At 46.5% G+C, this 12,175-nt stretch overlaps 1 protein-coding gene across 2 annotated transcripts in view; it reads left to right on the forward strand.

The window, feature by feature from the left end:
• LOC101893598 (homeotic protein female sterile) overlaps positions 1 to 12,175 on the forward strand; it is a 284,910-nt gene that overhangs the window by 58,322 nt on the left and 214,413 nt on the right. For both annotated transcript variants that reach the window (XM_059129917.1, XM_059129919.1), the window contains exon 2: positions 11,259 to 11,559. In XM_059129917.1, the coding sequence (XP_058985900.1) occupies positions 11,531 to 11,559 (29 nt within the window). In that variant the 5' untranslated portion in view covers positions 11,259 to 11,530. The remainder of the gene's footprint in view (positions 1 to 11,258; positions 11,560 to 12,175) is intronic.

Genomic DNA, 12,175 nt, shown 5'->3' on the forward strand with positions numbered 1-12,175 from the left:
CCTGTATACCTAAACGGATTCCTAGGAGTCTTAATTAGAAAATGTGCAAAAGTATGGATGAGGGTAGAACTTGCCCCCTCGCTTGAGGTTACTTTGCAATGTAAACTTTCAAATCGCCGATACAATTGTCGTCTATTTATTATGTTAAGCTTTACTTTCCTTTCATAATCTCCTAGATTTTTTAAAAATTTTTTTTTCAAAAATATTAGAAGGCACGGACGTGTATTTTTAAAAAAATATTTTGATGTTTTTTATGAAAATTTAATTTACTAACAAAATTAGTGAAATAGCTTCCCAACCTAGACATAAACAATTTAATTAAACCACAGCCGAGCCCACATTTATGGCGGCGTATGTGTAATTGTTCGTTTATAGATTGAAGCTAAATAAAATTACTATGATTTTGCCTCCAAAATTGAAATGCTCCAACACTAATTAATCATTGCACAGTGGGCTATGATACGATTTTTAATTTCAAGAATTTTTTATGGATTCCCTAGAGAAATATATTTTCGATTTTTCTAGTTTTTCTTCTCAGAGAAGATCTTTTGGCCCTTAATATCAAAGACTCCCTGAAGATATATATTTTTTTATACCCCCCACCATATTATGGAGGGTATATTAAGTTTGATTTTGCTTCCAAAATTAAAATGGCCCAACACTAATCATTGCACAGTGGGCTTTGATAAGATTTTTTTCAAAGAATCCCTGAAGATATATAAGACATTATTCACCGATTTTTTTTTCAAATTTCGTATTTGAACATTGTAATGGCTTATGACAAAAGTTGCCTATGCTGGTCCACGTCGTAGTATAGACCCTAATATAACGACTACATTTGGTAGTTCTAATATTTTAATAGAAATTTTAACGGATTTTATTTTTTTTTTTTAATTTTTTTTTTTTTTTGAAAATTGCCAATTTCGTTCCAAAAGGTGGAGGGTATTCAAAGATCGGCCCGAGCGAAATTTTTTTTTAAGCCATGTCAAAATTTTATTTCAAAAGATTTTTATGGATTCCCCTAAAAAATATATTTTCAGTTGTTCTACTTTATTTTTTCAGATAAGCTTTTTAGGCCCCTAGGGTCGGAGTCTCCACGAAGTACTTTTTTATAAATAAGAGATTTGAAACCCTAAGAATTGCAGTTTTCTATTACCCTGTTCCTCTGTATTTGGTAGAACCCATCAGCCACCTCAACCCGTCATGCCATCTAAGCATAAAACCATCAAACTAATGCAAAGCAAAAAACATGTTCAACTTGATACAAGATACAAGTTTAACATAGCTACATTGCTCGCAAGCTGAGCAGAGCTAGTGGTGAATGACGAACCAAAAAAAAAAAAAAAAAAATGGAGATAAAACTACATTAATGTCTTAAATTACTGAAATTGATGTGAAAATTACCAACCTCTGGCAATACTACCACAAGCGTCTCAATGTTCATGGAAATCAAATATGTGCGATTTTGTTTTTTGCACAGGCAGATTCAGACTCCACCAACTTGTTTTAGTAACAGACTGACTGACTGACTAACTAATACTTGAAATCACACAAATAGGCGGCTTGAAGGAGGCCGGTTGCTATGATGAATTTGGTATTACAGCAAAATTTGTTTCGGCGAGCGGCGCACGCGCTTTAGATGCTATTCGTCAATGGCGGTAGCCAGCCAGCCAGCCAGCCAGCACAACTCAATCTTGAAAATCAAAGTTGATTTTTTTTTGTTCAACAATTCCATGTCTTTTCAATATTAGCCGTATCACGTTCCGTATGAAAAGAAAAATAATATCAAATTTTCAAAAAACGCAACAGCAACATCAAAAGCCGAGTTTCTACTACTTTTTTCATGGTCTTGTGTGGATATTGAAAAAAAAAACACCAACCGACTACAGCTCTTGAAACAAGCAATTGCATTGTAACTCGTTTTTTTGATTTTGCCATTGTGTGTATGATGGCAAAAAAAACAGCTACAACAAAAACCAAAAAAATGCTTACAATTTCATATTAAAATAGCAACAACAACAACAACAACAGCAGCAATAAAGATGTTCATAATGATGAAGATTTATTTATCTCATGCATGAATGCCAAAACGACGACTGAGTTTCATTTTTCACTCAATTTATTTCTATGATATGTAGACAGTGAGACAGACAGAGGGACAGACAGTCAGTCCGACAGCTATCCAGCAGAGCATGCATAGCTTAATACAGACACACATACATACACACACATTCCTCCACCTCCCCCATCAGATGTCACAACATTTGATATAAATTTTATGTGGCACTTTGACTGTTGTTTGATAAGCCATAAACAACTTATTAGCGGAATATCTTAATGACAGAAAATAAAACATAAAATCTGATTTGAAGTTCTCAAATTAAAGATATTTAAAAAGGATAAAGGATGTTCTCAGAGAAAGGTTAAAGCTTAAAGCTTAAGGTCTTTTCACAGGAGAACTTAATGTCTTCGCCTAGGACATACGAAGATTTTCTCCTACAAAATGCGAAGATCTTCTCCTAGACGAGCTGAGGGTCTTCTCATTAGAAGAGTCTCGTAAGAGAAGACGAAGGTCCTTTCGTTGAAGACCCTCTATGAGTAGTCCTCCAGGTCTTTTAAGGTATCGAGATCTTCTATGAGAAGAGAACTACAGGTCTTCTATGAGAAGAAACCTACAGGTCTTCTATGAGAAGAGACCTACAGGTCTTCTATGAGAAGAGACCTACAGGTCTTCTATGAGAAGACCTACAGGTCTTCTATGAGAAGTCCTCCTGGTCTCCTATGAGAAGTCCTCCTGGTCTCCTTTGAGGAGACCTACAGGTCTTCTATGAGGAGACCTACAGGTCTTCTATGAGAAGACCTACAGTTCTTCTATGAGAAGACCTACAGTTCTTCTATGAGAAGACCTACAGTTCTTCTATGAGAAGACCTACAGGTCTTCTATGAGAAGACCTCTTGGTCTAGGTCTTCTATGAGAAGACATAGGGCTTCTATGAGGTATTCACGTCTGTAGAGACTTCCTGCGCTCCAGCTCGTCTATAGAGACTTCCAGCGCTCCAGCTCGTCTATAGAGACTTCCAGCGCTCCAGCTCGTCTATAGAGACTTCCTGCGCTCCAGCTCGTCTATAGAGACTTCCTGCGCTCCAGCTCGTCTATAGAGACTTCCTGCGCTCCAGCTCGTCTATAGAGACCTCCTGCGCTTTAGCTCGTCTATAGAGACTCCCTGCCCGCCAGGTCTTCTATGTAGACTCCCTGCCCGCCAGCTCGTCTATGTAGACTCCCTGCCCGCCAGCTCGTCTATGTAGACTCCCTACCCGCAAGCTCGTCTATGTAGACTTCCTACCCGCCAGCTCGTCTATGTAGACTCCCTGCCCGCCAGCTCGTCTATGTAGACTCCCTGCCCGCCAGCTTGTCTATAAAGACTCTCTGCGCTCCAGCTCCTCTATGGGGACTCCCAGCGCTCCAGCTCGCCTTTAAAGACTCCCTATACTCCAACTCGTCTATATAGACTCCCTGCCCGCCAGCTCGTCTATAGAGACTCCCAGCTCTGCAGGTCGTCTATAGAGTCTCCTTGGCCTTCAGGTCGTCTATAGAGACTCCATGCTCTGCAGCTTGTCTATAGGAACTCCCCGGACTTCAGCTCGCCCATAAAGATTCCCTGTGCTCCAGATTTTTTTTGTTTATTTCCTGTGGGAAGTTACTGTTCCATATTTATTGCCCCCGCCCCCTTTCGCCTTTGCGTCTTGTTGACCACATCCTAATGTCCATAAACTAATTTAATATCATTTCCATGTTTTCCATTTCTAAAAAAGAACTTAAAAAATAGATTTATATGTTTCTGGCATTATCTATTAAAAACAGTCTCTAAAAGTGTCGTCCAATATTTGTACAATTTCTCACAGACCCCCACCCCTATCTCCCCAAAAACAACAAGTGAATTACTTTGATATTTACACAGCTCTTGAGAAGTGTGTTTGTGTGTAAGAAAAGAAAAAAACAAGACAAGAACATATTTCGCTTGTTACTGGAGAGACATTAAAAAACGTCGGCTATATTTTTTTCGTTTCTTTCGTTATTTGCGCCCACTTTTGGTTTTAGTTTCGACGCGCTTGTTTACGCAGCAAAATGGAACTGAACATTTGTGGGCTCGGATAAGTGGCACGACTGTGCATTGGCGACAGTCGTCGGGCTTTTATGGGAACATTGGGCTGAAAGAGGTTAGGGTGAAGTGGTTGAGAAAGGGAGTATAAAAAGGAGAATTTTTTGGATGTGGAACTAGTTACGTAACACCCCTTATGTGGCCGATTTTATTAGCAGTGAGGAAAGGTGGTAGAATATTTTCTGAAAAAAAGGGGATCCTCTTCAGCTCCCACTCCAGAAACTCTCAGGCTTCAGTCCGGAAATAAAGGCTCTTTAGGCATCAGCTCGCCTCTAGAAACTCCCTGGATTTCAGCTCGCCAATAGAGGGTCTATGAGCTTCAGCTCGGCTATAGAGGCTGCAACTCGCCTATTGAGGCTCTCTGGGCTTCAGCCCACGTATAAATGCTCTTTGGGCACCAGCTCGCCTTTACAAACTCCTGGAATTCACCTCGTCAATAAAGACTCTATAAGCTTCAGCTGAAGAATGGAGGCTCTTTGGGCTTCAGCTCGCCTATTGAGGCTCCAAGCATTTTAACTCGTCTATAGAAGCTCAATGGGCTTTAGCTCGTATCTAGAAACTCCCTGGGCTTTAGCTCAGAAATAGAGGCTTCAGTCAGCCTATTGAGATTTTTTGAGCTTCAGCTCGGCTTTTAAGACTCTTTGAGCTTCAGCTCGCCTATTGAGGCACTCTGAACTTTATGTCGACTATAGAGGCTCTCTGAGCTTCAGCCCGCTTATTAAGGCTCTGTGGGCATCAGCTCGGCTATAGAGGATATTTGGGCTTTAACTCGCCTATTGAAGCTCTATGGGCTTCAGCTCGGCTATAGAGGCGCTTTGGGCTTTAACTCGCCTTTTGAGGCTCTATGGGCTTCAGCTCGTCTATAGAGGCTCCCTGGCCTTCAGCTTGTCTACAGAGACTCCCTGCGCTTCAGCTCATCTATAGAGACTCCCCGCGCTCCAGCTCGTCTATGGAAACTCCCTGGCCTTCAGCTCGTCTATGGAGACTCCCTGGCCTTCAGCTCGTCTATGGAGACTCCCTGGCCTTCAGCTCGTCTATGGAGACTCCCTGGCCTTCAGCTCGTCTATGGAGACTCCCTGGCCTTCAGCTCGTCTATGGAGACTCCCTGGCCTTCAGCTCGTCTATAGAGACTCCCTGGCCTTCAGCTCGTCTATAGAGACTCCCTGGCCTTCAGCTTGTCTATAGAGACTCCCTGGCCTTCAGCTCGTCTATAGAGACTCCCTGGCCTTTCAGCTCGTCTATAGAGACTCCCTGGCCTCAGCTCGTCTATAGAGACTCCTGGCCTTCAGCCGTCTATAGAGACTCCTGGCCTTCAGCTCTCTATAGAGACTCCTGGCCTTCAGCTCGTCTATAGAGACTCGCTGGCCTTCAGCTCGTCTATAGAGGACTCCGCTGGCCTTCAGCTCGTCTATAGAGACTCGCTGGCCCTTCAGCTCGTCTATAGAGACTCGCTGGCCTTCAGCTCGTCTATAGAGGACTCGCTGGCTCCGCTCGTCTATAGAGACTCGCTGGCCTTCAGCTCGTCTATAGAGACTCGCTGGCCTTCAGCTGTCTATAGAGACTCGCTGGCCTTCAGCTCGTCTATAGAGACTCGCTGGCTTAGCTCGTCTATAGAGACTCGCTGGCCTTCAGCTCGTCTATAGAGACTCGCTGGCCTTCAGCTCGTCTATAGAGACTCGCTGGCCTTCAGCTCGTCTATAGAGACTCGCTGGCCTTCAGCTCGTCTATAGAGGACTCGCTGGCCTTTCAGCTCGTCTATAGAGACTCGCTGGCCTTCAGCTCGTCTATAGAGACTCGCTGGCTTCAGCTCGTCTATAGAGACTCGCTGGCCTTCAGCTCGTCTATAGAGACTCGCTGGCCTTCAGCTCGTCTATAGAGACTCGCTGGCCTTCAGCTCGTCTATAGAGACTCGCTGGCCTTCAGCTCGTCTATAGAGACTCGCTGGCCTTCAGCTCGTCTATAGAGACTCGCTGGCCTTCAGCTCGTCTATAGAGACTCGCTGGCCTTCAGCTCGTCTATAGAGACTCGCTGGCCTTCAGCTCGTCTATAGAGACTCGCTGGCCTTCAGCTCGTCTATAGAGACTCGCTGGCCTTCAGCTCGTCTATAGAGACTCGCTGGCCTTCAGCTCGTCTATAGAGACTCGCTGGCCTTCAGCTCGTCTATAGAGACTCGCTGGCCTTCAGCTCGTCTATAGAGACTCGCTGGCCTTCAGCTCGTCTATAGAGACTCGCTGGCCTTCAGCTCGTCTATAGAGACTCGCTGGCCTTCAGCTCGTCTATAGAGACTCGCTGGCCCTTCAGCTCCCTTCAGCTCGTCATAGAGACTCGCTGGCCTTCAGCTCGTCTATAGAGACTCGCGGCCTTCAGCCGTCTATAGAGACTCGCTGGCCTTCAGCTCGTCTATAGAGACTCGCTGGCCTTCAGCTCGTCTATAGAGACTCGCTGGCCTTCAGCTCGTCTATAGAGACTCGCTGGCCTTCAGCTCGTCTATAGAGGACTCGCTGGCCTTCAGCTCGTCTATAGAGACTCGCTGGCCTTCAGCTCGTCTATAGAGACTCGCTGGCCTTCAGCTCGTCTATAGATACTCGCTGGCCTTCAGCTCGTCTATAGAGACTCGCTGGCCTTCAGCTCGTCTATAGAGACTCGCTGGCCTTCAGCTCGTCTAAGAGACTCGCTGGCCTTCAGCTCGTCTATAGAGACTCGCTGGCCTTCAGCTCGTCTATAGAGACTCGCTGGCCTTCAGCTCGTCTATAGAGACTCGCTGGCCTTCAGCTCGTCTATAGAGACTCGCTGGCCTTCAGCTCGTCTATAGAGACTCGCTGGCCTTCAGCTCGTCTATAGAGACTCGCTGGCCTTCAGCTCGTCTATAGAGACTCGCTGGCCTTCAGCTCGTCTATAGAGACTCGCTGGCCTTCAGCTCGTCTATAGAGACTCGCTGGCCTTCAGCTCGTCTATAGAGACTCGCTGGCCTTCAGCTCGTCTATAGAGACTCGCTGGCCTTCAGCTCGTCTATAGAGACTCGCTGGCCTTCAGCTCGTCTATAGAGACTCGCTGGCCTTCAGCTCGTCTATAGAGACTCGCTGGCCTTCAGCTCGTCTATAGAGACTCGCTGGCCTTCAGCTCGTCTATAGAGACTCGCTGGCCTTCAGCTCGTCTATAGAGACTCGCTGGCCTTCAGCTCGTCTATAGAGACTCGCTGGCCTTCAGCTCGTCTATAGAGACTCGCTGGCCTTCAGCTCGTCTATAGAGACTCGCTGGCCTTCAGCTCGTCTATAGAGACCGCTGGCCTTCAGCTCGTCTATAGAGACTCGCTGGCCTTCAGCTCGTCTATAGAGACTCGCTGGCCTTCAGCTCGTCTATAGAGACTCGCTGGCCTTCAGCTCGTCTATAGAGACTCGCTGGCCTTCAGCTCGTCTATAGAGACGATGGCGCTGGCCTTCAGCTCGTCTATAGAGACTCGCTGGCCTTCAGCTCGTCTATAGAGACTCGCTGGCCTTCAGCTCGTCTATAGAGACTCGTGGCCTTCAGCTCGTCTATAGAGACTCGCTGGCCTTCAGCTCGTCTATAGAGATCGCTGGCCTTCAGTCGTCTATAGAGACTCGCTGGCCTTCAGCTCGTCTATAGAGACTCGCTGGCCTTCAGCTAGTCTATAGAGACTCTCTGGCCGTCTGTTCGTCTATAGAGACTCGCTGGCCTTCAGCTCGTCTATAGAGACTCGCTGGCCTCAGCTCGTCTATAGAGACTCGCTGGCCTTCAGCTCGTCTATAGAGACTCGCTGGCCTTCAGCTCGTCCTATAGAGGACTCGCTGGCCTTCAGCTCGTCTATAGAGACTCGCTGGCCTTCAGCTCGTCTATAGAGACTCGCTGGCCTTCAGCTCGTCTATAGAGACTCGCTGGCCTTCAGCTCGTCTATAGAGACTCGCTGGCCTTCAGCTCGTCTATAGAGACTCGCTGGCCTTCAGCTCGTCTATAGAGACTCGCTGCCTTCAGCTCGTCTATAGAGACTACTCGATGGCCTTCGTCGTCTATAGAGACTCGCTGGCCGCTGCCTTCAGCTCGTCTATAGAGACTCGCTGGCCTTCAGCTCGTCTATAGAGACTCGCTGGCCTTCAGCTCGTCTATAGAGACTCGCTGGCCTTCAGCTCGTCTATAGAGACTCGCTGGCCTTCAGCTCGTCTATAGAGACTCGCTGGCCTTCAGCTCGTCTATAGAGACTCGCTGGCCTTCAGCTCGTCTATAGAGACTCGCTGGCCTTCAGCTCGTCTATAGAGACTCGCTGGCCTTCAGCTCGTCTATAGAGACTCGCTGGCCTTCAGCTCGTCTATAGAGACTCGCTGGCCTTCAGCTCGTCTATAGAGACTCGCTGGCCTTCAGCTCGTCTATAGAGACTCGCTGGCCTTCAGCTCGTCTATAGAGACTCGCTGGCCTTCAGCTCGTCTATAGAGACTCGCTGGCCTTCAGCTCGTCTATAGAGACTCGCTGGCCTTCAGCTCGTCTATAGAGACTCGCTGGCCTTCAGCTCGTCTAAGAGACTCGCTGGCCTTCAGCTCGTCTATAGAGACTCGCTGGCCTTCAGCTCGTCTATAGAGACTCGCTGGCCTTCAGCTCGTCTATAGAGACTCGCTGGCCTTCAGCTCGTCTATAGAGACTCGCTGGCCTTCAGCTCGTCTATAGAGACTCGCTGGCCTTCAGCTCGTCTATAGAGACTCGCTGGCCTTCAGCTCGTCTATAGAGACTCGCTGGCCTTCAGCTCGTCTATAGAGACTCGCTGGCCTTCAGCTCGTCTATAGAGACTCGCTGGCCTTCAGCTCGTCTATAGAGACTCGCTGGCCTTCAGCTCGTCTATAGAGACTCGCTGGCCTTCAGCTCGTCTATAGAGACTCGCTGGCCTTCAGCTCGTCTATAGAGACTCGCTGGCCTTCAGCTCGTCTATAGAGACTCGCTGGCCTTCAGCTCGTCTATAGAGACTCGCTGGCCTTCAGCTCGTCTATAGAGACTCGCTGGCCTTCAGCTCGTCTATAGAGACTCGCTGGCCTTCAGCTCGTCTATAGAGACTCGCTGGCCTTCAGCTCGTCTATAGAGGACTCGCTGGCCTTCAGCTCGTCTATAGAGACTCGCTGGCCTTCAGCTCGTCTATAGAGACTCGCTGGCCTTCAGCTCGTCTATAGAGACTCGCTGGCCTTCAGCTCGTCTATAGAGACTCGCTGGCCTTCAGCTCGTCTATAGAGACTCGCTGGCCTTCAGCTCGTCTATAGAGACTCGCTGGCCTTCAGCTCGTCTATAGAGACTCGCTGGCCTTCAGCTCGTCTATAGAGACTCGCTGGCCTTCAGCTCGGTCTATAGAGACTCGCTGGCCTTCAGCTCGTCTATAGAGACTCGCTGGCCTTCAGCTCGTCTATAGAGACTCGCTGGCCTTCAGCTCGTCTATAGAGACTCGCTGGCCTTCAGCTCGTCTATAGAGACTCGCTGGCCTTCAGCTCGTCTATAGAGACTCGCTGGCCTTCAGCTCGTCTATAGAGACTCGCTGGCCTTCAGCTCGTCTATAGAGACTCTCTTGGCCTTCAGCTCGTCTATAGAGACCTCGCTGGCCTTCAGCTCGTCTATAGAGACTCGCTGGCCTTCAGCTCGTCTATAGAGACTCGCTGGCCTTCAGCTCGTCTATAGAGACTCGCTGGCCTTCAGCTCGTCTATAGAGACTCGCTGGCCTTCAGCTCGTCTATAAAGACTCCCTGGCCTTCAGCTCGTCTATAAAGACTCCCTGATCTTCAGTTCGTCTTTAGAGACTCCTTGGCCTTCAGCTCGTCTATAGAGACTCCCTTTCTTCAGCTCGTGTATAGAGACTCCCTGGCTTTCGGCTCGTCTGTGGAGACTCCTCCGGCCTTCAGCTCGTCTATGGAGACTCTCTGGCCTTCAGCTCGTCTATGGAGACTCTCTGGCCTTCAGCTCGTCTATAGAGACTCCCTGGCCTTCAGCTCGTATATAGAGACTCCCTGGCCTTCAGCTCGTCTATAGAGACTCCCTGGCCTTCAGCTCGTCTATAGAGACTCCCTGGACTTCAGCTCGTCTATAGAGACTCCTGGCCTTCAGCTCGTCTATAGAGACTCCCTGGCCGGCAGCTCCTCTATGGAGACTCCCTGGCCGGCAGCTCGTCTATAGAGACTCCCTGGCCGGCAGCTCGTCTATAGAGACTCCCTGGCCTACAGACCGTCTATAGAGACTCCCTGGCCTACAGAGCGTCTATAGAGACTCTGGGGCCTTCAACTCGCCTATTGAGGCTCTCTGGGCTTCAGCTCGGAAATAGAGGCTCTGTGGGCTTCAGTTCGTCTATAGAGACTCTGGCCTTCAACTCGCCTATTGAGGCTCTCTGGGCTTCAGCTCGGAAATAGAGGCTCTGTGGGCTTCAGCTCAGAAATACAGCTCGGCTTTAAAGGCTCTTTGGGTGTCAACCCACATATTAAGGCTCTCTGGGCTTCAGCTTGTCTATAGAGGTTTACGGATAAAAACTTTATAAGTTTTTCTCTAGCATAAACATACGGCTTAGGTATTACTGTTCCATTGGAAAACCGTTAGTCTTTTCTTTTATTTGACAACACAACCACATTTTCATATGAGTATCTGCTTTTTTTCAACTTATTTTCTTGTGTTTCTTCTTCTGTTGCTGCCGTTGTTGTCATCTCCTGGTTGGCAACTTTCTCATGAATATTGTTAGGGTCTTCTTCTTCGTATGAAGTACAAAGTGAAAAATAACAACAACAAACTTACGCTATGCGTTTCATAGTTGTCTGCCTTAACAGCCGTGGTGATGGCGGCGGCGACACCAACATCTTTCAGCCAGCCACCCATCCATCCAGGCATCTAGTAAGAAACTTTAAGTGTTTCTTGTAACTTGAGATTTTAAGTGTTGTTGTTGGTGTTGTTTTATTTTCCCTAAAGAGGAGCGAGAGGAAAAACAGAAAAACTTGCTAGTAATATTAGATTTTCAGGAAAATTTACATTCAAGAAAAACAAAAAATTTGATAAAAAAAATTCTAACAACTTTTCTGTGATTAATTTGTCTAATTTATTTTATTTTTTTCTTCTTCCCCCTCTCTCTTTGCAGTTTGACAAAAATCTACAAACAAATAATTAAATAAATAAAAAACCAACAGTTTCTACGCGTTTTTTTTCGTTCGTTTATACGGTTCGTTCGTACGTTTTCGTTTTCGCCAACCGTATTGTGATTTTTTTGTAATTCGGTGTAATCGTGGAAACATCAAAAGCCAAGCGACATAATATTGGTGACATCGTCCAGTTATCATCTCCAGCAGTGCGCCGCAAACGGAGGGTAGGGCTTATCTAACGCTGCTGCTAACAGATGAGCCCCAACAACACATGTCAATTGTTGCAGCCGAAAATGCAGGGTAAGTTGAGGGATATCCAATAATTTGAAATTTTATCCTTACTTGATATAAAGATGATGTTCTACATTGCTTCTCTAAAGACTGGATTATTAAGTTTGAGGAACATTTGTCTTCAGCTCTAAATGAATAATGAAATCTCCTTTTTCAGTGCTAAAAAGATATTCTTTTTCAAGAACGCTCGAAGACTGTCTTCAACATCAAGTCTATAAGGACATTTCCCTCGCCTATAATGACTAGATTTTGCAATCCCTCCCAGCCTTTTTGAACCCCTTATATTTCATCTTAAAATGCGACCCTTACAGGGTCTAGTTCAGATCGAATAAATATCCACCTATACATATTGTAGACCATCTTAAAATCTCCTTCTTCAAAAACCCGTCTGTAAGGACTTCAGTATTCCAAATGCCCTTCTATAGCAAATAGTCTATAATACTACCTTCGACAAGACTATTTTGAAGATCCTCATCATTTTATTTATGTTCACATCCAAAGAAATTATTTTTTAACTCGCCAAAGAAAATTGTTTAAAAAAAGCTCGTCCAAAATGTTACACCTTCTGGTCTGGGAATATTCCTGTTTCAGCCCCTAGTGTATAATACTTCCCAAGTCAGTCCTT

The sequence above is a fragment of the Musca domestica genome, unplaced genomic scaffold (assembly GCF_030504385.1).
Source record: "Musca domestica strain aabys unplaced genomic scaffold, Musca_domestica.polishedcontigs.V.1.1 7, whole genome shotgun sequence".
In the NCBI taxonomy this organism is placed as follows: Eukaryota; Metazoa; Arthropoda; class Insecta; order Diptera; family Muscidae; genus Musca; species Musca domestica.